This window comes from Podarcis muralis, chromosome 17, assembly GCF_964188315.1.
Source record: "Podarcis muralis chromosome 17, rPodMur119.hap1.1, whole genome shotgun sequence".
In the NCBI taxonomy this organism is placed as follows: Eukaryota; Metazoa; Chordata; class Lepidosauria; order Squamata; family Lacertidae; genus Podarcis; species Podarcis muralis.
In genome coordinates, this window is record NC_135671.1 from 33,520,128 (window position 1) to 33,543,688 (window position 23,561).

The 23,561-nt window shown below is 46.0% G+C and overlaps 1 protein-coding gene across 5 annotated transcripts in view; it reads right to left on the minus strand.

The window, feature by feature from the left end:
• Positions 1-21,520, minus strand: part of VAV1 (vav guanine nucleotide exchange factor 1) — a 66,265-nt gene extending 44,745 nt beyond the window's left edge. For 2 of the 5 annotated variants that reach the window (XM_028712715.2, XM_028712716.2), the window contains exons 1-2: positions 21,172-21,515; positions 4,070-4,186 (exon numbers count right to left, since the gene is read on the minus strand). In XM_028712715.2, the coding sequence (XP_028568548.2) occupies positions 4,070-4,186; positions 21,172-21,375 (321 nt within the window). In that variant the 5' untranslated portion in view covers positions 21,376-21,515. Of the gene's footprint in view, positions 1-4,069; positions 4,187-21,171 lie in introns of all 5 variants that reach the window. The other 3 variants (XM_077921077.1, XM_028712714.2, XM_028712719.2) reach the window with 3 other exon arrangements.
• Positions 21,521-23,561: the final 2,041 nt, after the last annotated feature.

The window sequence follows — 23,561 nt, forward strand, 5'->3', positions numbered from 1 at the left end:
TTGAGAATTGTAGCTCTGTGTGGGGAATAAGGAGGTCTCCTAACAACTCGCAGCACCCTTAACAAACTACAGTTTCCAGGAGTCTCTGGGGGGAAGCCATGACTTATTAAAGTGGTTTTATACTTTTAAAAGCATTTGGGGCCTCTGTTGTTTCCACGATTGCTACTGAGAACTGATGCAGCACAGTGACTCAATGTGTGAGAAGGGAATCCCCCACTTCAAATTCTACCTCTGACTCAGCCATGAATTCACAGGGCAGGCTATCAGCCTTAGCTCTCAACACTATTGACAAGTCTTACAGGGCTGTTTAAAGAATGCGTGTGGAGTGCTTAAAATGTTTAAGAAGATCACTATATAAAGGGGCACAATCCAACCAAAATTAACCACTTTTAAGTCCTGTTTGAGAAAGTTAAACTGGACACTGAGGTCCAGCGCCGAGGGCCTTCTGGCAGTTCCCTCGCTGCGAGAAGCCAAGTTACAGGGAACCAGGCAGAGGGCCTTCTCGGTAGTGGCATCCGCTGTGGAACGCCCTCCCACCAGATGTCAAAGAGAAAAATAACTACCAAACTTTTAGAAGACATCTAAAGGCAGCCCTGTTTAGGGAAGCTTTTAATGTTAAATAGGTTATTGTATTTTAGTGTTTTGTTGGAAGCCGCCCAGAGTGGCTGGGGGGACCCAGCCAGATGGGCGGGGTATAAATAAATTATTATTGTTGTTGCTATTATTATTATTATTATTATTATTATTATTATTATTATTATTATTATATCTCTCACTTAGATATTAAGAATGCTCGATTCTGGCTGGACTGTATTGTTATTCCTATATTAGTTCATTATTTTGGTACTTCATGTATCTGCAGTGGGTGCCCCCTCTTTTCAGAATCTATGGCTCTACAGTGCCCCTTGCTCTTAAAAAGTTGTTGCAACTGTGGGGCTGAAATCCAGCTGCGACAAGGACTTGCAGCATGGGCAATCCAAGAAGTTGGCTAAAACAGCGGGCATCAAAAGAGATGATGTAAGCAGGGTGTCTGAGTCTCAATTGCCTGCCATTAAACCCAGCACTCTGTACCTTGCTGGCTTCTGTAACAAAAACTTCTTTCTCAAAAGCAATCAGGAAAAGGTTGAGCAGGAATCTGTTTTAGGTCAAATTAGGCATGATGGGATTGCCAAATTTGTCTACTAACAGAATTGCCCCAGTCACATTTAAAACAGAAGGTAGGCAGGCTCCAAAAACCAGTGTGGTGTAGTGTTTAAAATGCAAATAATAATAATAATAATATTATTATTATTATTATTTATATGCCCTCCCCATCTGGCTGGGTTTCCCCAGCCACTCTGGGCGGTTCCCAACAGAATATTATTATTATTATTATTATTATTATTATTAAGCATCAAACATTAAAAACTTCCATAAACATTAGCTAAGACTAGAAACATCAGTTAAGACTAGAAATGGGGGCATCCACGTTCAATCCCCTACTTGGCCATCAAGCTCCTGAGATGACTTTGGGCCTACCTCACAGGGCTATTGAGAAATATGTGGTCGGGGCGTTCTTTGTACGCCAGCCCAAGCTCATTGAAGGAGGAGACAAATTGGTTTTTCTCCACTCAGAAAAATTCAGCTGGCCAGCAATCTGCAGATGCCATGCCAGTAGAGAAGGAAGACCCCGTCACACCCTATAGTAATTTCTTATGTATTTGACAGTTGTTGTTCTGTTATTTTACCAAAAAAAGGGATGCTGAACTCTCCCCGGCCTTGCTTCAGGCATTTTTCTCCATACTCATCTCCACAGCTGTGAGGAGAGAGGATTCAACTCCCCTTTTCGATGTGTCCCTTTTAATGTTAAAATTAGACCTTTGCCTGCTTCCTTCATTTTGTACACGAGCAAACCAAGTTTGGATTGAGTTCCAGGTGGAAGACAGGGCTGGCTCAAGACGTTTGGCTGCCTGAGGTGAAGGACAAAATGGCGTCCTCCCCCAGGGCACCATCTTGTCCACAGAAGCCAGCTGGACTGGTAGTTGCCTCTTACTCCAACACTGGTGAAAGGACAATGTCTCCCAGTGCACTTGAGGGCCTCAAGCTAGTGTAGCTGGTACAGGGCAGGCCAAGTGGCACTCAAGCTCTGGCTGCTCCCTCTACCTCAGCATCTGCCACCTGAGGCAGCTGCTTCCCTCTGTCTCATCGTAGGGCCGGCCCTGGTATAAGATAAGCTACATTAGGACATCTAAATTGGATGACCATCATACTCCTCTACACTTCTCCTTCTACCATCCTTCCACTCATTTCACTCAATCTTTCCACGCTTTTCTCTGCAGCCAGGCAAACATTTAGCTAAGGATGGAAACCTTGCGCTAGCATTTTAAAATAAACCTTTGGCTTAAAGGAAACCCTTTGCAGAAAGATTGCACGTGTTACAGGCTTCCTCCTCTAGAACATGCCCACTTGCAACTCGCCTGCGTGGTTCGGCTGCTGCATTTCATATCCTGTTGTGGGCAAGCGCCTGCTTGCTTTCTGGCCTACTGAGCAGAGAGCGGGAGGTCAGGGAATGTTGTTTACATGCTGTCAGGCAGCTCCCAAAGCTTTGGTGTTAATACAGCGGCTCCCTCCTTCAGAGGCAATGCTGCACTCAGGGCGATTTTGCACTGAGGCGAACTCCTCAAGATGTTTTGCTGCCTCAGAGATTGTGAATGATCACGCAGCTGCTTAGAATGATAAAATGTGGGCAGCAGATACAGTAAATGAGAATATCTGTCTGCCTGGAAGGTCTGGTAGACACACCTGTACGGAAGACTCAAGCAGTGGTTTAAACCACAAGTTCCTTCTTCCTTATGTATGTTCCCTTTTGTAAAAAGGTGCTTAGAACTCATTCCCACAACACTTGGGGGACGCCACCTCCCTCTTTCTCTTCTGGCTCCACCCTTGAGGCATCAGACATGGCCAGCACCTGCCCCCTGGCTGGCCAAGCTGCCATCTTCTGCCCCATAGAACATTCTTGTCTTGAGGTCAAAGCTTCAAGTGACGTCGAAACTCTAGTTAATAATAATTTATAACAACAACAACTTATTATTTATACCCTGCCCATCTGGCTGGGTTTCCACAGCCACTCTGGGCAGCTTCCAACAGAATATTAAAAACCATACAGCATCAGACATGGAAAACTTCCCAAAACTTGGCCGCCTTCAGTTGTCTTTTAAAATAACATAGTTGTTTATTGCCTTGACATCTTCTGGGAGGGCGTTCCACAGGGCAGGCGCCACTATCGAGAAGGCCCTCTGCCTGGTTCCCTGTAACCTCACTTCTCGCAGCGAGGGAACCGCCAGAAGGCCCTTGGCACTGGACCTCAGTGTCCGAGCTGGATGATGGGGGTGGAGACGCTCCTTCAGGTATACAGGACCGAGACCCAATGCAGGTGTTATTGCAAACAAGGAAGCGGTCATGACCTCTGAACTTAGGCTTATTCTTAATGATAATTTGTTCCCTAATATAAATCACTTATTTGTTATCAAAATTACAATGTATGGCAAACGATTATTATTGATAAATACGGATAAATAGCACGTTTCCATTATTTTGGCTGTTTCCTGCCAGTTGCACTCACTGAGCACAGCAGCACCAGCTGGTAAGTGATTTTTGACAGAGTCGGAAGTGGGGCTTGGCTTGGGAATGGGGGTGTCTGCATTTCCTCAGGACTCCTGTACATTCAAGTGTTTTAAGAGGCATGGAATATTTTGGTGCTTGCTTGAAGAACCACAAAAAGAACATGAGTTTTGGGGAGCTTGCATATCCATAGTTTTTCTGTGCAAGCATGTGATCTGTTTAGAGCATGCACATTTTATGTGTCATGTTACAGCTGAGTATTATATTTACATGTATCAGTTTGCTAGCATGTATTGCACATGGAGACTGTTGGCTATTGTGGCTATGATACTTATTTTACAAAGCTATATTTTATGTATGAAACAGATTTGTATTACGTTCACAGGCTGCCTTGACTCCTTTGATGACAATAACAAAGTGCCTATGAAAACTGTATTTTTTGTGAAGAAGGCAGATGAAGCAATCAGACCTTTGCAAAATCCCTGACGTCAAACAAGTCGAAGACCTCGAACAAGTCGCTCTTGCGCAGACCAAACTTCTCACAGCATGCAGCGAGGAAGGTTCGGATGTTCTTGAGGCACAGGAACTGGAAGGAGAGCACAGAGAAAGGAACATAAGCTGAGAATGAGACTCAGCAACACGACCACCAACAGGTTTCCTTCTGGCACTTTGCATGTACATTAATCTGCCACATATTTAAAAAGATATATTTTACTTTGTTTTAAACATCTTTATTGAAAGTTCAAAAAGTATATAATTATATGTCCACTAAACATGCTGATATGCAAATAAAAGAGAGAAAAAGAAAAAGAGAAACAGAACCCGTGTAGGATAGAAAATAAAGGGGGAGGGGGGAAAACACAAAACTGTATATTTTACAAGGTTATTATTGTACTTCACCAGATCTTAACCTATTACAGTATTTGTAAGAATGGATTCCAAATTTCACTGAATTTGTCCATGGCAAGTCTGCATTTATATGCAAGTCGTTCATATGTTGCAAGTTTGTGTAAGTCTTCAATCCATTCGTAGAAGGGAGCCGCATATTTCAAATTATAACCCTGAGACACAAAATTTAAAGCCAGTGGGAATTAACACTTGTGAATTCCTAGGTGGAGCCATGGAGCAAAATTTAGCAGAAGAGATGGGTTGAGGAGGAATGACCTTGCAGCAGTACAACCAGATGCCCCAGCTGCAACAAAACATGTCTCTCCTATATCAGTCTCCACATTCACAACAGGTGCTGTAACTCTCCAATGGTTTGACCTCACTCCGAAAGACACACTCCTCCGTTGTCTCCCAAGACAGACAGATGCCAACAAGCGCATACATGAACTCAGAAAGTTGAAAGGAGCAAGCCCCGTTTGACTTGCACAATTGACTTCCCCATCCCATGTGGATGGGGACATACGACCATGTTTCCCCAACACGTTTACTTCCTGCCAAAAAGTGCTGAGTGGCATGGCTGGCTGGCATGGTTATGTGTTCATCACATTTTTCAACCGCAGTGAGATGGCTCATCATCCCTTAAATATGGCCAGCTAGCAAAAGACCCATAAAGGTCAGAGTGGAAAATCCCAGTCCTTTCCACCAGCCCCACTCAACACACCCCATGCAACCACTTGCTGCCCCAACTGTACCAGCACAGACAGCTTGAGGTAACTCTGCCCCATGTACCTTCTGTGAAAGGGGAAGTGGCATCAGGGGTGGCAAGGAGCTGCAGAGTTCTTCCACACTTCCATCAGAGACACTATTGCATCTATGGTAGAGTAAACAAGGCCCTACCTCCTGTTTCCCCACACAGATTATGAGGTAAAGTACATGTCTCTCCACACCTCAAGAAATCCTTGCCCTCCTCTCCCATCTTGAACCCACATCCTGGGGGAATTTGTGGGCAGAGCAAAGCGGCTTTGAACTCCCCACTTTTTAAAAAAATGAAATAAAAACACAAGCAACTTATTATGAGTGATGAGTCTGCTGCATCATAATCTGAACTGGTACCAAGAACCAGATTACATTCCTTGTCTGGTTTTAGTCCTTTCACAGCCTTTTCTTGGAGGGCGCATTTAATGCCTAGTATTTCAGAATTCTAATCTTGTGGGAGAATAATAATAATAATAATAATAATAATAATAATAATAATATTTATTTATAACTCACCCTCCCCAGCCAAGACCGGACTCAGGGTGGCTAACACCAAGTATAAAACAATTGATTAAAATACAACTTAAAAACAAGATTAAAGTACAACATTAAAATGCAGCCTCATTTCAGTAGAAACTCAAATCAAAAACTTTTTGGGGCTGAAAACGTCAAATCTTCACCAAGGCCAACTATCCAGACGGGTCCTACGTGGGCCAGAAAAAAGCCAGGGAAGTCCCCAAATAGGAGTTCCATCACAGAAGGAAAAAGGAAAGAGGGGGAGGGGATCAAGTTGAGATATAGAAGAGATAAGAAGAAAAACTATGTGTCTCCCTGAACTATGGTGAACCTAGTTATGAAGATCAAATTTTATCTTCAGGCTGCAGATAAATATCATTGTCATGGGCCGTTTTCTCCTCAGAACAAGAGAACAGCACCAAGCCAAAATGGACAGCTCCCACTGGGCAAAGCAGACGTGGCATGAAACAGGTGCCAACGAAACCACGCAACCAGCTTCCATTACTTGGAATGCAGCGCAAGATGGAGGGGAGCTGAATTTTGGCATCGCACAGGGCACCACTGAAATTTGAGACCCCAGGATCCGCTACTGAAGTATTGCTTTTGTGTTGTAATGACTGACATTTGTTCTGATTCAGCTCGCAGAAAGTGTGGGGACACTGGCACACATGCTACATCTAGTTCAACCCCCTATAATGCAAGAATCACAACCCAGGCACCCCTGCATCCCTGACAGATGGTCACCCAACCTGTTTAAAAACTTCCCATGAAGGGAAGACCACCATCTCCCAAGGGAGTCTGTTCCACTGCCAAACAGCTCTCAGCACCAGAAATTTCTTCCTGATATTTAGTCTTGAGTGCTCTTCCACACTTGTCCTGTGATTTCTAAGCACAGGTCCAAAAGGCATTTCTCTTCCCCTGCCTCTTCCCCCAAGAAAACCTGCTGTTTACTGCTGAATCAGAACAAATGTCAATCCTTACAAAAGAAGAGCGGCTGATCTTAGGGTCCCAAATTTCAGCAGTGCCCTGTGCAGCGCCAAAATCCAGCTCCTCTCTGCCTTGCACTGCATTCTAAATAATAGTTGTGGCATCCCTGGCAGCACACCCGAGGCTCTGTGCCCAGCAGTAGCATAGCCAATGGGGGGTGGGGAGGGTGGGGTGCTCTGGGTGGTGCTTATTTTGGGGGCAGCGCTCTGGAACACAAAGTGACGCCCAAGTCCAGATGCCCCAGTATGCTGCTCCCAAAATCAGCGCAGCCCAGGGCTCGGCTCCCGGCCCGTGGGGCTGCTGCATCCCAGTCTGTTGCCTTCCCCTCAGCGCCCTCCAGCAACACTCGGGAGGGTGCCTGCGAATGACCGCTGGTACTCAGTGTGACTGAACGGGTCATGCTCCCCTAAATCTGCCTCTGAATGCTTAAAGCCACCCTTTGGGGAGCAGCCCTGCTGATCAAGCTGCTGTTAAAGGCACTAGAGCAGGCCAAGATGGAGTCTTCTGGTTATCATTGAGCTATCATAGAATCAGAGATGACCACAAGGGTAATCTAGTCCAACTCGCTGCAACACATGGAATCTTTTGCGCAATGTGGGGCTCAAACCCATGAACCTGAGATTAAGAGTCTTATGCTCTACCAAGTGAACTATCCAAGCAAGGGGTTGGTTGGCAACTCTTGCTGGAACTTACGTTGAAGCAAAAAGGCCTGGGGATCTCGACCAATGGAAAACTATGAAACCACTAAACTGTTATCTAGGTACAAAGCAAAGGCCATTTGGAGGACAAAATATGAGGAGCGGAGTATTCAGTGGAGAACAAGAAGTACTCATAAAATCAGGCAAGCCCTCATCAAAGACAACTGCAATATGGTCTTGTTTTGATCATCTGTGGCCACCCTGAGGTATTTGAACTGGAACAGGTGCAAAGGAGAAGAACTAAAATAACTACCCAAATAGAGAACTTACAACAAGAAGTGGAACACACAGGGTCTGCTTAGAAGATGAGGCTGCAGTCCCTTACCAGGAAGTAAGGTGCATTGAACTTAGTGTGCATGTGCAAAGCACAACAGACCACAGAAGTGCGCATTCTACAAATAAATTTGAGGCAGAGGATGGCAGAGGTTTATGTTGAAGACAGGGAGGGTTCAAGAGCCTGTATTTCAAGAGCTGTGATGTTGTGCCCAGGATCCTTTGCAAAGCTGCAGGAGATGCTTGGATACAGCTCTTGGCTCGCACTCCAACTGTGTGTTTTTCTGGTTCAGCCTCTTTAACCACATCCCCTTGGCAACAGCTGTGAATACCTCTGCTTTCAGATTGATTAAAAAAATTAGAACCAGAATCAAACTCCCAGCTCAAGCCTAGAGGCTTTCTTCTAACAGTTTACAATAAAAACTGAGCAGTGATGAAAGCCCTGAAACACACCATAGGCCGGACACTGCTGGTCTTCAGTTCACTTCACGATCTGAGATCTAAAGCTGGATCTGAAAAGTCTGACTCGCTCTTGGCCTATCCCCTCAGATTCCTGCCAAATTTTGTATGCAGTCCAATTTAAAAAATCATTTTTGTGTGTATGTGCTGGAAACTTCCAAGAGGATCCAACAAACTCAAGAGAGTTGTGTTTCTCTTTTTTGTCTCTCGGTAAAGTTTGCTTATAAGCACTTTTAAAGGAGTCTCTGTGCCAAAAAAGGAAAGTGAAAGGGATCGGGAAAAGATGCCATTCTGAAATGTCTGTACTACCACAAGACTAGAGGTGTGGTCCAGTACTTAAGGGACTTAAGTAGGGCACAGACCCACATCACAGATTTGCACAGGCAAGCAATACACCTGACCACAGTATCCTTCTGGAGTGGCTCTGAGAGTTGGGAGTGAGAGGCAATGTATTGCAGTGGCTCCACTCCTACTTATAGTCACTATCAGAGAGTAGCACTAGGGCAGCAGTTGTTCCCAATTGGTGTTCCCAGTGGGTCTGTGGCACCATAGAGATATCAACATTTTGGAAGCTAGGGGGTCTGTGGCTTGGCTTTTGAAAAACTGGAGACCCACAGTACTTAGCTATTTGGAAACCACTGCACTAGGGGATTTTTGATTGACTCCATGGCAACTCTGTGTCTTGGGACCTTCGGCAAGCAAAGCATGAGCTCTATCGCCACATCATGCACTGCTAGTTATGACGTTTCCGAGAAAGGCCTAATCTGAACTGATTTACACAGAGATGGCAATCTGCTCTTCCCCAGTGCTCAAAATTATCTTCCCTCTCAAGGCTTCCTCTCCATCTACACTATCACAATCTGCCCTGTTGCTAAGACACACGTAGCTTTGGTTTTATTTTTTGTTTTTTTTAATCTCTGATGGCTCCTTCTCTCCTAGAGCAGCTACACCAACTACCTTACAAACCCAGTCCTTGATTGGTTTCCCTCTAATTAACACCTGGCCCCATTCAACAACAGTATCAACAACTGGGTGTGCATGCTTGTTTATAGGTTTGTAACCTGCCGAAGCATCTGGAATGCTAAAGGCCTTCTAAGTTGTTCTAATAGTCAGGCCCTCCCCTCAAGATACATGGCTCCCTTGACACCATCTGAAAGCGGGGTGGAACTTCAATTCTCCAGATGTTTCTGGACATCCCATCACCCCTGACCCCACTGGCCATGCTGCCTACAGCTGATGGGACTTGGGGTTCAACAATATCTTCAGGGTCACAGGTTACCTAGTTCCAAAAGCTATTCCAAAAGAAGGATACAATGATTCAGATATGCTTTAGAGACCACTATCCTCTTCCCCATACTACTTTTCATCAAAACTTTGCCGCAGGTACTTCACCATACAAAACAAAAAATAAATAAAAGCCTTCTCTCTCACCCTACGCAATTCAGCACAATTCACACCCCATTCTAACATTTCGGGTTTTTCTTTTCTTCCTTGCATCCTCAGAGAACAGGCCCCCAAGGCATGGACTTTCCACGTATAACATTTCCTTGGAAAAGATGCGCTATACAGATTTAGTTCTTACAGGGACTGAAGGGGGTTCTGCCATATCGTTCTGTCTAGTAATGACTCTGTGGTTCTTCCAAGGAAAACCTGTCACCTGAAATGAGTGTGCCACAACTTGTCCACCCCACAGGATGGCCCAAAGGGACACAGATTAGCATGTGGTAATTTATCAGCATAGATACAAACACAGAAATAACCATCGTAATTTAAATCCCAGTACATCTGTCCGCAGTGGGGAAGCCTTATCTTTCAGTCACGCTTGGACCAGGCAGCCGTTCTACTAACAGAGCACACCTTCAAACAAAGGACTGCCCTCTGCAAAACAGGCCACCCTGCCATTCCAGGAATCCTTGCAGTGCCGCCACATAGGACGCATTCAGATCACAGATGGCCATGCACATCCCAACCATGTGTCCTTGGCCAACATTGCAAGGGATCAGGGGCACACACCTGAGCAGTACCCCCAAAATATAACCACTACTTAGAAAACACTGGGTTGCTTGTTCCTTCAGATTGGTCCTTCCATCATAGAAATGTATTGGGGGGGGGCGTGTCTTGGAATTCTCTGATTTGTTATGCAGCTTCTTATGGCATTCTGACTACGGTATTTCCTGGGGCAGGGACTGACCACTGAAGTCCCAAACTCAAAGGTGAGCATTTGCTGACCTGACGTCCCTTTTGGTCCATTCCAGCCTAGGATCCTAAGGGTCAAATGCACAAGCCAAGCACTTCATGGGAACCAATGGCCAAGGAAAGAGAACTGAGTTTCCAGTGGGTGACTCAGAGTCTGGGAAACGCTCAGACAGAGACTTGAGCAGCTGTAAGCATTTGCAAGCCTAACTTCTCTCTCCCACCTCCCAGTGGTGGCTCAAGACAGGGGAAAGATCCTCTGAGCAATTGTGCTTGAGTGGAAACCCGTGTTATCATCTTTTGCAGGGGGGAAACCCCCCAAGCATATATGTGCTGTGTATGCAGAGCTTGGATTTTATGTATGGGAATGCAGGGAAAGCCCTTCTCTTGCCTCTTCACCTGCCACAATTCCCTAGTCCTCTCCATAGCTGTCAACTTACAGATTTGAAAATAAGGGACCAGCAGCCTCGAAAATAAGGGATCAGCAGCCAAAATAAGGGATTTTCGGACTTCCGGGTTGACGCGATCGGCTAATGGCGGATTCCCTCCGAGCTCCGGAGGGAATCGGCTCTGCTGAGGACGGGTCTTACCGTGCCGGCGACGCGGGGACCCTCAGAAACCACAGGCGCGGATGCCTGTGGACTTGGTGACTCGGTGGGCACCTTAAACGCCCTCCTTGACAGTCGAAGAGCCTTTTTAAAGGCTGCGGAGAAGGTACGAGGAGTGGCGTGGTGCTGAGAGTAGACCGCTACCTCAGCGGAGCGAAGCCGCAAGCCATTACCGGAGAGCGTCAACTTTTTTCCCGACAATTGGACTGGAAACAAATACCCCGTAAGTAGAACGAAATTCGGACTTTAGAAGAAATTAATATCCTTAATCTGGAACGAACGGGGGGGTAGTGCTAAAGGGAAGTCCGCACCCCCCCTTTTTCATGCAGATAATTGGAAGCAAGGAACGAAAACCTAAGATCGGATTAAAAAATCTTTTTGTGCCTTTTTGGACTGACAAGAGATTCCATAAATTTGTGAGAATAAGCTTTTACTTTTTATTTCAAAGCGGTGCTGGAGAGAAGAGGTGTTTTTTTTCTTTTTTGGAAAGTTTTTACGGACCCCCCCCCCTCCGGGACCCTGGTGTGTCCTGTATTAACTTAGCGTGAAAGAACGGGAGTTTGACAGCTGTCAACTGAGCTGTCAAACGGCTAGATCAAGATAAGAACTGTATCCTTATATCTCTCTGACACAGAGGTGTTACATTTAACTAGAAGGGATTGGAAATAAAGTAACAACAAGTAACAATAAAGTACAGGACTGTTGGTGAGGAACTTTGAAAAATGGAAATCCCCCTAGGGGAAACCAGTGATATTACAATGGTTGCGGAAGGAAAACTACTAGCAGAAATAGAAAGAACTCTTTGTCTTGTGGGAACTCTACAAGAGCAAGAGATGGTTATGGAAAAGCAGCTGATGACCTTGATCTCTAAAATAAACAACCCTGCGGATGGGAGTGAGGACTTGACCTTGAAAGATTTTACAACTGAACCAGAAAAAACATCTTTGGAGTTGGTGGAAAAGGAGTCTGGAGGGGAAAAAGTGCAGGAATACGAACTTGTGCAGCCAGGGAACAGAGAACTCTTTTGGATTACAAGTTACAAGAGAAGAAAAGCAAAGGAGAAAGCCCACGGACATCATGGAGTTAAAGTCAAAGAAATAAAGAAACACAACTGGGACTTTCTCCTTTTTTCTGGCCTTGTTGACTGTGATTTCGAGGAACTTTTGTTAGAACTCTGGCAGCAAACCCGATTGGAAGGTGATTGGAGAGAAGGTGAAGAGACTGTGTTTAACATCCCTCGAGACTTGGATACCTACAAGAAGGACTACCAACAGAACAGGCGGAGAGAGACTCAAAGGGACTTAAAAGCCTCTGATGTGAGAAATCCGGGCTAAGAGTGCTACAAGAGGACAGGGATCTGGGAAGGGACAGATACCAGGGCGGGGAGGAGGGGGGGAAAATCTCACTTCATCTTATGATTTTTGGGTTTTATTATCTTAATTTAGATTCTAATATGAAAAAGTGGAATTTATGGTATAAGAACCTGGATCGATCTTAGAAAATGGATTTAATGTATATAAGAGAACTAGATAATTAAATTGGGCCTAGCAATGGGAATTAAGTTTAAGTATAACAAGAACAGGTTGAAGGACTGAAATAAGAACTTGCTGAATTATACAGGAGAATTGGGATGCATGGGGTGGGGTGGGGGGAAGTCAAGAAAGAGGGTGATGAAAGAATCTATTTGTATTCTTCTTATTTTTTTTTCTTTTCTTTTTTGTTCTTTTTGTTTTTGTTTTGTTCTTTTTGTTGTTATAAAACTCTGAAAACTCAATAAAAATTTATATATATAAAAAAAAACAAAATAAGGGATTTTCCAGACACAGGTATGTTCAACTTCTGAGCCCCTCCGAGCCAAAGGCAGAAAGCCCAGCCAGCAGCCAAACGAAGCCTCAAGCGGTGGTTCCCACAGCGCAGCAACCCGGCAAAGGGGATGCAGCAAGGAAAACCACCGTCACCTCTCCGCTGGGAAGCGCTGAGCAAAGGCGAGTCCCCAGGCAACACAGCCGATTTGATCAGCACAAATCATGCAAGCTCCACCCCCCCAGTTGTTCTTAGACTCCTTATTGAGTGAGCAACGCAGCCAAGCAACACAGTTGGAGCCTCCCTCCTCCCTGGCCGGCAGGGAGGGAGGGAGAGGAGCTGCTTCCCTTGAAACCCAGGGAATTTAAGGGACATCATCAATAAGGGACAGCAGCGGGACACGGTACTGGATAAGGGAGTTTCCTGCCAAATAAGGGACGGTTGACAGCTATGGTCCTCTTCCAGCTCCCTGCACCCCGCAGCTGGGCAAAGAAATAAGTCACAGCCCCAGGAGCAAAGGGAGGAAAGGAAAGCAACAGGGTCTTACTTCTCACTTGACTCCTGATCCCACTGATGCACCTCCCCTCCCCATACCCTCCAACCTTCCTCAGATGAAACTAGGGACACTTCTCGCTCTCCTTCAACTAACCCTCCTCAACCCCTCCTTTTTTGTTCATAATTCCAGGACTGTCCTGGAAAATTGGGACACTTGGAGGGTATGCCTTCCCTGCCACAAAGGTAGCAGCAAAGCAGAGCAGACCAGCAGCTCTCCAAGAAGGAGGAGGAGGAGGAGGAGGAGGAGGAGGAGGAGGAGGAGGAGAAGAAGAAGAAGAAGAAGAAGAAGAAGAAGAAGAATTTGGATTTGATATCCCGCTTTATCACTACCCTAAGGAGTCTCAAAGTGGCTATCTCTTTCCCTTCCTGCCCCACAACAAACACTCTGTGAGGTGAGTGGGGCTGAGAGACTTCAGAGAAGTGTGACTGGCCTAAGGTCACCCAGCAGCTGCAGGTGGAGGAGCGAGGAAGTGAACCTGGTTCACCAGATTACGAGACTACTGCTCTTAACCACTACACCACACAGAAGCAGGTTATCCCACCCCAGCATAACTATCTCCCCCGAGTCCGGGGGATCAGTGGTTAAAGACGTGCTGGCTGTGCTAAACCTTCACTCATTTCCACTGATGCATCATGAATAGGAAGTATGTGGGAGTGGCCACATCAGCAAGAAGCAAATTCAAGTCAGTACAGTATACTGCAAGAGCACCCTAGGGCTGTAGCGCATCAGAGGTGTATTTTTAAAATGGAAAATTTTAGTATGAAAAGTAACTTTTTATTGGGGGGGGGGGGAGCAATGGATACCACACAGTTTGCAGCAAATGCCATGTCACCGTTCAGAAATTATTGAGGTTGCAAACAGCCCTGAATGCAGGAGCGTGTAATTCCATCCCAGTACCGATCGCCTTGAATGCAGACTAAAAGTGTTGTCTGGAGGAGCTCTTGAGAAGGGGAACTTTAAGGACAGGGAAACTAGCCCAGATAAAGCAGCATTGGCAGGGGACCGTTCAGAATGGAAGAAGCAACGTTGCTTAAATCTTCCTCGGCCTACCATTTGGTTTGTGTAACTGGGAAATAATTTGCATCCTATGCAGATTAGGCTGTTGGGATTTGGGAAACTAGAATGTGGGGATTTGGAGAATTTAAATACCCTACTTTTGGAGCTCTTACTAGTTTGGTTATTAAAAAAACAACTTCCTGAATAGTTTGCCTGCAAACTTGGCTGCCTTGTGACTCGCCCTTGACTCCAGATCGCTTATGAATAAAAAAATACAAAGCCCTGTACAATTCTGCCTCCTGGTTCCTTCATTATGAGCACTGCCCATTTATTCCTTGCTAGCCTCAATTTACGGTCTTTTGGACTATTACGAATTCAGATCATGACCTGCCGCCTTATCCCATGACAGCTGCAATTCCTTCCAAGTCTTAGAGAGAGTATTTGTCAAGACGTTATTTCTCAAACACTCTCCACAAATTCTAAAAAAAGGTTGTGAAGCTGGGGTACTTCCTTTTGCAGAAGCTGTGCTGAATCTCCCTCGGATGGACTTATAGGTACAAGCAACAGAATATTGCAATGTTTCCCTACTTTTTATCGTGGAGCAGATCATTCTTGTTCAGGGATCCTATCAGCCTGGAAGAAGAGCAGTCAAGGCTTTGAGAGGGAATAGCTTCAGAAGTAAAGGGATAAATGCCACACACATGCATTTGTAGAATCAATTAATAGACTCATGTAGAGCCTAACTACATTATATTTTAAATTTTATGCTTGCAGCAACCACAGGTTTTAATATTATTAAAAAACCAAGCATGGGATCCAGATCTCAGGACCACAGTATACAATCAATGTGTATTATGTTCACAGATTGCTCACACCACACTGATCCTGATATAGTTGAGGAGGGAAGCACATTTGATGGTTGCTTTTTTAAAAAGAAAACAGATCCTGATATTATTGCAACAAATGCACTTGTAGTAAAGTGTAGGTTCACAGTCTGTCTGACTTCTGGTTTCTTCAGACCCTTTTCTGGCTGCCTGCCCTCTTGGTCTCTCCCTTTTGGTTCAACTGTCATCAGCATTTTGTAAGCTCACAGCTTCTTGCTGCACAGTTTTTCATTGTTTTAACGTCTATTGTAAGTCACCTTTGTGCTCTCTGGGGTATTTTTAAAAAACATTTTCCTGTACTTCTGCAAGCCCTGGGTTTCCCCAAGTCTGCTGATACTTCCCTCTTGTTTCTCAGTGGCCTCAGCTTAGCAACAATCCTTGCACCACTCAGCGCATGAATTTGCTATTAGAAGGAGTGACGATCATAATTCCAGGCTTCGTAACATTTCCCACAAATTTAGACTTGGTGGCTCTTCAGCCAAAAAGGTTCCTGGAGCAGCTACAGATAGAAATGGGAGCCGAAATCACCAATGTTCCCTTATTTGTCCCATGTCCAGAATGGAAATCGTTTCAGTGCGTACAATTGGTATTCCCTGTTGTTGTGATTTTCAGCCTGCAAACAATGTGTAACAATATGGAATTGATGACAACCCTCCCCCAACTTGCACTGGGTTTCCTTTGCACTGAAATGAATGGTGTGGAGTAACATAATGATAATTTAAGGACATAATTTATTGCGTAAATATTCACCACTGCAGACCATTGAGACAAATATTGTAGTTTTTGTAGAAAGCTGAACTGCAGCAGAATAGAAACAGAGATGCTTGCAAAAAAAAATACATGGCAGAACACAATGGATGCCTTCTTACATCCCTCTGGTAAGGTAAAGGTAAAGGTACCCCTGCCCGTACGGGCCGGTCTTGACAGACTCTAGGGTTGTGCGCCCATCTCACTCCAGAGGCCAGGGGCCAGCGCTGTCCGCAGACACTTCCGGGTCACGTGGCCAGCGTGACATTGCTGCTCTGGCGAGCCAGAGCCGCACACAGAAACGCCGTTTACCTTCCCGCTAGTAAGCGGTCCCTATTTATCTACTTGCACCCAGGGGTGCTTTCGAACTGCTAGGTTGGCAGGCGCTGGGACCGAGCAACGGGAGTGCACCCCGCCGCGGGGATTCGAACCGCCGACCTTTCGATCGGCAAGCCCTAGGCGCTGAGGCTTTTACCCACAGCGCCACCCGCGTCCCAGGCACATCCCTCTGGAGAGGTCTGCTCATAAGACTAGGCTGCCTGGGAAGGAACTTCTGCTTCCACCAACAGCATGACTAGATGCCTAGGGTGGCTACTGCAGAACTGAAAGCTTTTATCAGATCAGTCCAGAGATGTGTTTTGTGGGTACAACAAACTCTGGCAAATATATGTATTCTGATCTAAAAGCATTGCAAGGGAAACAACAAGCAAGGAAAATACTGCAAGGAAATGTTCTGCTTTCATTGACATACTTCCTAGTGCATATCAAGCATTTATTTTTCTGTTGGGCTAAGCTTGGATTCAAATGCCCTCACAGTAACAGAAAGCAGTCAGGTAATGTTTACTTTCATCATGAGTATAAGTACTTCAGGCTACATCAAACCATGGTTTGTCCTTCTATAATTTGTTTAAAGCATTTTCACTCTTCGGTCAAAAAGGTTCCCAGAGTAGCTACAGATCAATAACAAGGCGATAACAATGCCCTTTGGTGCTCAGTTTAAAAGACATGACAGAAAAGGTAGAAGAGGGGAAGGGGAAAGAAAAAAAGGAAATTCAGGCAGCAGTTTTTACAGTTTTTATAAAGTCCAATTAAGAAAGCAGAAATTCAGGTTGCCAGATGCAATGATTACTGTTAGGTGATGGATGATGAAAAATAAGAGCCAAAGGCAGTTAGTATTTCAGCATAGCCCATGGAATATCCCTGCGTCCTTTCTCTCCCTCTGCCGCAGCCTAGAGGAATAACCACTGCTAGATGGTGCAAAGTCAACGGCAACTGGACTCAAGCTGTTTTTGAGCTGTTTTGGTGCAAGTCCCTCCCTCATTGGCAAGCCATTCAAGCAGGGCGCTGGCACCCCAACAAGTATTAACCTCATTCTAGTCCTAAGAATCAGATCCATTCTGCAACAGATTATAAGAGGGTAGCGTGGAGAAGGATGTCGAAGAGCTGCTACAGCAACCCTGGGTGCCAACTTATGATGTGAAAAAACGTGGTATCTGGGAGAAAGCCTGATAGAATCTGCTGGAAGCACCGCCTTGTTTTTAATATAGTGGGCTGAGCATGTGCCTGGATCCCAGAGCGGGAAACAAGATGTGAAGGCAGCACACACATGCCACTCTTCTGCAGGTGACTCTTCTGATGTGCCACATTGCTTGGGCAGCATCCATCTTGCCTCAACAGAAGCTGTGGCTCAAAAGAAAGTGCCCAGCCATGCATGCTGCAGCTCCTCATGGCAGCGTGTTAAATGGTGTGGTGGGTTGAGCCCAGAAGCCTGGCTCCCTTAGTACCTTGGTTGTGCATTACAGAAATCAAGCAGTTGCCCAAGTGATAGCAATGCTGATGATGGAGCCAGCACAAAAAATACCTTACAGCTGGCTCAGACACCAAACAAACAAAACAGCCAGGACTTCCCGCCAAACACCTCAGTTGCGTGGGCAAAGCTAATCTGCCATGTTGTCTCATTGCCAGGCTTCCTTGCTTCCTCCTAAAATGGATTGAGTCAATAATACTGGAGCCAATCCAGAGAGTGGAGAGCTACATGTGTCCTAATAAAACCCTAACATTCAGGGCTTTTTTCAGCTAGAACTCACAGGAACTCAGTTCCGGCACCTCTCAGGTGGGCGCCATTGCCATTACAGTGGTACCTCAGGTTACATATGCTTCAGGTTACATACGCTTCAGGTTACAGCCTCCGCTAACCCAGAAATAGTGCTTCAGGTTAAGAACTTTGCTTCAGGATGAGAACAAAAATTGTGCTCCAGCAGGAGGTCCCATTAGCTAAAGTGGTGATTCAAGTTAAGAACAGTTTCAGGTTAAGAATGGACCTCCGGAACAAATTAAGTACTTAACCTCTGAGGTACCACTGTATAAGAGAACAAGGCAGCTGAGTTCTGGCACCCCTTTTACTAGAAAAATAACACTGCTAATATTCCTTTCCCCAAGGCCAGCCCAAGACATTTTGCTGCCTGTAGGAGGACAAGGTGGCACTCTCGTTCCTTGCACAGAAGCTGTCTGGGCTGGCAACTGAATATTATCTCCATGCTGGCAAAGAAATAGTGTCCACAGAGGACAGCAGAGTAGCTCAAGGTGTGTAGGGTAGGCCATGTGGCACACACAGCTTATACTTCCCCACTCTGCTAATGGTAGGGCCGGCCCAGCCCTAATCAACAAGCCAGGCGCTTCTAGGGTGGACATCTGCCTTACTCCACAGAGGACATAAGGAGGGAGAGCAGGTGCCTTGAAATAGCCCATCAGCAAAAATTTATGTTGTATGTAGGAAAGATAAGATGAAATGGTAAAACCAGTAGAGTTGGAAACAAACCTCATAACGGGAAAGTTTAACAAAAGTGATGGATAACGAAAATAAGAAGAAGCAAAATGTATAAGGAAACTAATATAACTAACAGTAGTGGTAAATGAATACAGACAGACAACAAGAACTGTATAAACATGAGGACTTATTTGTTTATGGATACACTATGGACAAATATGGAAAATGAATAAAAATATATACAATGGAAGAAAGTAATGCGATAAAATTATATGTGATATAAAAAACCAGAAGGAAGGAAGGAGGGAGGTCAGCTCTGAAGAGCAAGTATAAATGTAATACAATATGTGTATGTGGAGTATCTAATTGAAAAACTAATAAAGATTATTTGAAAAGAAAAAAGAAGAAAAAAAGAAATAGCCCACCAGCTGTTAGCACCTGGGCTAACCAGGTCACAGTCTTCTCTACTTTGGTTAGATGCATTGTATTTAAATTTACAATAATTAGTTCTGCTTCTGCCTATGCACATGCAAGTTAACATATGCAAATAATTATGTAAATCTGCCCTCTTTTTGACCAGTGCTTCTTCCCCTGGGGTTTTTTTTTTGGTGTGTGATGTGCAAGTGGCCGCACTCGACTCGCCAGATCTCATTGAACAGTGGGGTTGCTATACTTGTTGGGGAGAGAGCAGAATAGGGGCAGTTCCACAATGTACATTTAAAACTCATCCAAATGCACATTTAAAGTACATGGCTCCCCCCCCCCCCAAATAATCCTGAGAACTGTTGATTGTGAGGGGTGCTGGGATTTGTACCTCTGTGAGAGGGAAACTGCAGTTCCCACAATTCTTTGCAGGAAGTCTTGTGCTTTAAATGTATGGTGTGCAGCTCGAATTCAAACAGTTTGAGAAACAACGTCAGACAAATACAACTCGCTAAACGCCAGGCAAGTCAGGCCATGTACAATGAGAGCCAAGAGGAAATGGTTGCAGGAAAATTCTCTTCCCTGTAGGCTACACTGCCGTGATATGAGATGTGAGACTGTGCTCCCATACACAAAAGAGAAATTTGCCTAAGCAAAACCAAGCTTTCTTCCTTGACACAAAATGTCTCCCCCACCCCACCCAATACAATTGCCACTTGCCCACAAAGTTTACAGAGTTCTCAGAAATATGAGCTCCCTTCATTTCTAAACAAACAGCAAGTTTCAACCTGTTGTGCTGGGGAAATGCTTCAGAAGGTGAAGGCAGCATCTGCTAAATCAAGTAAGGTCTGGGTGGTGCGTCTACAGGTGAGACCTTTGAAGACCTAAGCCCACAAATGATTCTCCCTCAATTTCCTTCCTGCCAAATATCACCTGCTGTCATTTTGGTATGTCTTATCAATTGCAGAAGTTTTCCTTTTTTGAAAAAAAACACCACCACCTAACTGTACAAGAAGTTAACTGTCATGGTCAAAATGAGCACCCCTTATTCTCATCAAGGTTTCTGATTCCAGAGTTTGCATTTTATGATGAAAAATTCACCAGCAAGGGCCTAACATTCAAAGGAACCATGTTCAATTTAGTCTCGTATACGATCTACACACAGGTCTGGATACATTCGCTTCTTACATCTTGACTTGAGTGGCCACAGAGCCTCTCTCAGACCATATCAGCTGCCTGCAGCCATGGCTGTTCACATGCCGATCATGCAATCTCGCCTTAGGTTAGGCCTGTGCCCTTCCATATGTATATGTCCCACATCACTCTTGCATAACCCCTTTCCGAGCTTCCTCCTTATTTCCACCAGCCGATTTCACCTCATCTCTACGCATGCACATACACCAGCAGAGGCATCAGCCCTCCTGCCTCACAGTCAAAGCGAAATCTACACATCTGTCCCACACCACTGTGCACCTTGAAACCCCGCCCCATCCTTGCTTTGCACAGCAGCTACAGGCAGACCAATACTTCCCCACCCACACATGCAAGATCACACAGCAATTACTTCCTCAGAGGTAGCTTAACCCTTTCCCCACCAGATTCAGCGTACAAATACGAGGTGGGTTTCATGCTCCCGCTGATGGCTGGTGCGCTTAATCACATGCTCTCCCTTCCTGCTATCACAGCTCGCATATGTTGGTGGCATAAATCATAAATACCACACTCGATTCCCTTGCTCTTTACTCTTGTTCTTGCTGCCTAGATCCTCTGACACCTGCCTCTCTCTACCCCAAATTATTCAGAGGCTAAAACCCCAAATCCCAACACAAATATCCATGGGGATGTCCAAAAGCTGTAGATCGCCTCAGCGATCAGTGCTAGCTTCACAAGCTCCACTGAAGAATTTGTGGTTGCGAGAGACTGTGCTTCCACCCTGCTCTTTCTTCACAGCGACGCAGACACAGAGACCTTGCTGGCTCAAGCGACACGACCCTCTTTCCCTTGCCTCACTGCTTACCTGGGACATTTGGGGGCGCAAGTTGATCTCCCGCAAATTGACAGCATGAGCCGTGAGGTTGTTGAGGAGCTGGCAGAGTAGGACGCCATCGCGCAAGGCTTGGGCCAAGTCGCAGACCTGGGCACCCTCCCAGGTCACTCTGTGGTTGGGGGGCAGCACCCGGCACTGGATAAGCCAGCGGGCGCATTGCTTCCACAGCTCCATTCTCACCACCACCAACACCCAAGGGGCTGCTCCAGGGTGCTGTGCTTGGACTGCTTTCCACTGCCACCAGCAGCACCCTTCTTGGCGGCTGTGAAACTGCAACAGGCGACAGCTTCCTCTTTTGCAACTGACATCAGACCACAAAGAGAGAAAAAAAGGGCTGGTGTGGGGGCTGGGGAACTTCCTCACCCCACCCCGGAGGAGGAGGTGCCAAAGAAGAAGCAAAAAAGCCCAGCTTTCACTCAACTTTGCTCAATTCTTTGCCAGGAGTTCAGGGTGCTATAAAGGCCTCTCTTTTCTAGCAGCAGCCATGGGGAGAGCTGTTTTCTGACAAGGCCCAGCTAAGGTGGTGTGCCTTAGTAGACAAATTTTGGGGTACAAAGCCAGAAACCAAAATATTTCAGGTTGCCTGAAATACACACAGGGTACACATTTTTTAAAAAAATACAAAGTCTGAAGACCAGGCTGGATCTTGAAGCCCTGAGGTACTTGGGGGCGAGTAACATTCATTTTTTAAAAATACAGTCATACCTCTTGTTACATTTGCTTCAGGTTGTGCGTTTTCAGGTTGCGTACTGCGGCGACCTGGAAGTACCGGAAAGGGTTACTTCCGGATTTCGCCACTTGTGCATGTGCAGACACACATAATGACGTCATGTGCATGTGCAGAAGTGGTGAATTGCGACACACGCATGCGCAGACGCGGGTTGTGTTTTGCTCATGTTGCGAATGGGGCTCCGGAACGGATCCCGTTTGCAACCAAAGGTGCCACTGTACTTTTTTCACCTGCTTTTTTCACAGAGAGCAAACAACAAAATAATAAAGTTGAAACCAAGAAGATGAGCAAAAAAAGGTATGAAATCATAAAGCAGCAGCCAAATCCTGATGAAAGGTCAAGAGAGAGGGGGCGCTGAATGGATCTCCTGAGGCAGGGAGTTCCACTGTCTTGGGTTTGGTGGTCATAGAAAAGGCCCAGCCTACCAGATGCGCAGGGCCATCTTTAGCAGATGCGGCACCTGGATACAAATATCCACCCAGCGCCCTCAAATTACCACAGATAGTGTTGGGGTGGCCATAGCTGCACACTGCCAGCCATTGGGGGGGAGGCGCAACTCTCCCCCATGCTGCTGCGGGAGAGCGATCCTCGTAGAGGCTTGGGAGAGAAGCTGTGCACCTGCCAGCCATATGGTTGGCGGGGCGCACCTTCCATCCTAAGCCTCCCATGCCTCTGCGGGGATCGCTCTCCTCACGAGGTGGCTTGGGAGGGAAGCTGCACACCTGCCAGCCTTATGGTTGGTGGGGCGCAGCTGGCGGGCATGCAGAGAAAGGAGAGGCCGTTGGCAAAGCCGCGCAGCTCCCCCACTTGCTGGGGCACCCCTGAGTGGCCACCCCCTGGCGCAACGCACCACTAAGTCCTATGGGAAGGACGGCTCTGCAGCTGCGCTTTCCACTACCCACAGGAACACGGTGAAGAGCAGGGACATGGCATCCCATTTTGCCTCAGGTGCTACCCCACTCTGCTGCCATGACACCCCACTCCCGCCAAAGCATCCCTTCTTACCTGGTTGTGTGGCGGCAAAGCAGATGCGACCGCGACAGGTTCTGGTGAGCTCTTGCGAGGTTTCGGCAAACTCTTGGCAGGGTTCCTGCACCGGGACGGCTTCTTGGGCTTCTGTGCCTGAGGCAATTGCTCCAGGCCGCCTCATGGGCGGGCTGGTCCCGGTGAAGATCCTTTCCTGACCTGAAGATCTTAAGGCTGTGATCCCTTCCCCTTAACAAGCGGCCCCAACATTTCTTGTGCTCCCCCCCAAACTAGCATCTTCATACCATTGGTATGGAGAAAATATACTACAAGTATCATTACACCTGGTCTCTGACCTCAAAAAGGGCTCTGCCCAGACACAGTAAATGAATAATCCTACCCTTATCATCCTTATCCATCCTAAAATCTGCATATGTGTGTATGAGAAACTCAACAAAAGACAGAACTGGCTAGCTAGCTAACTTGAATTCTAAATATTTTTAAAAAGAACAAAACAAGAAAAGCGACACGAACAAGTCAAGAAAACCACAGATCTTTCCTCTGAGCTCTCAAAAACAGTCAGTTGGAAAGGAGCACATTCAAGCAGCTATATGTCATGGCCTTCATTGTTGAGCAAACATGACGTCATAGAGGACAGGCAGAA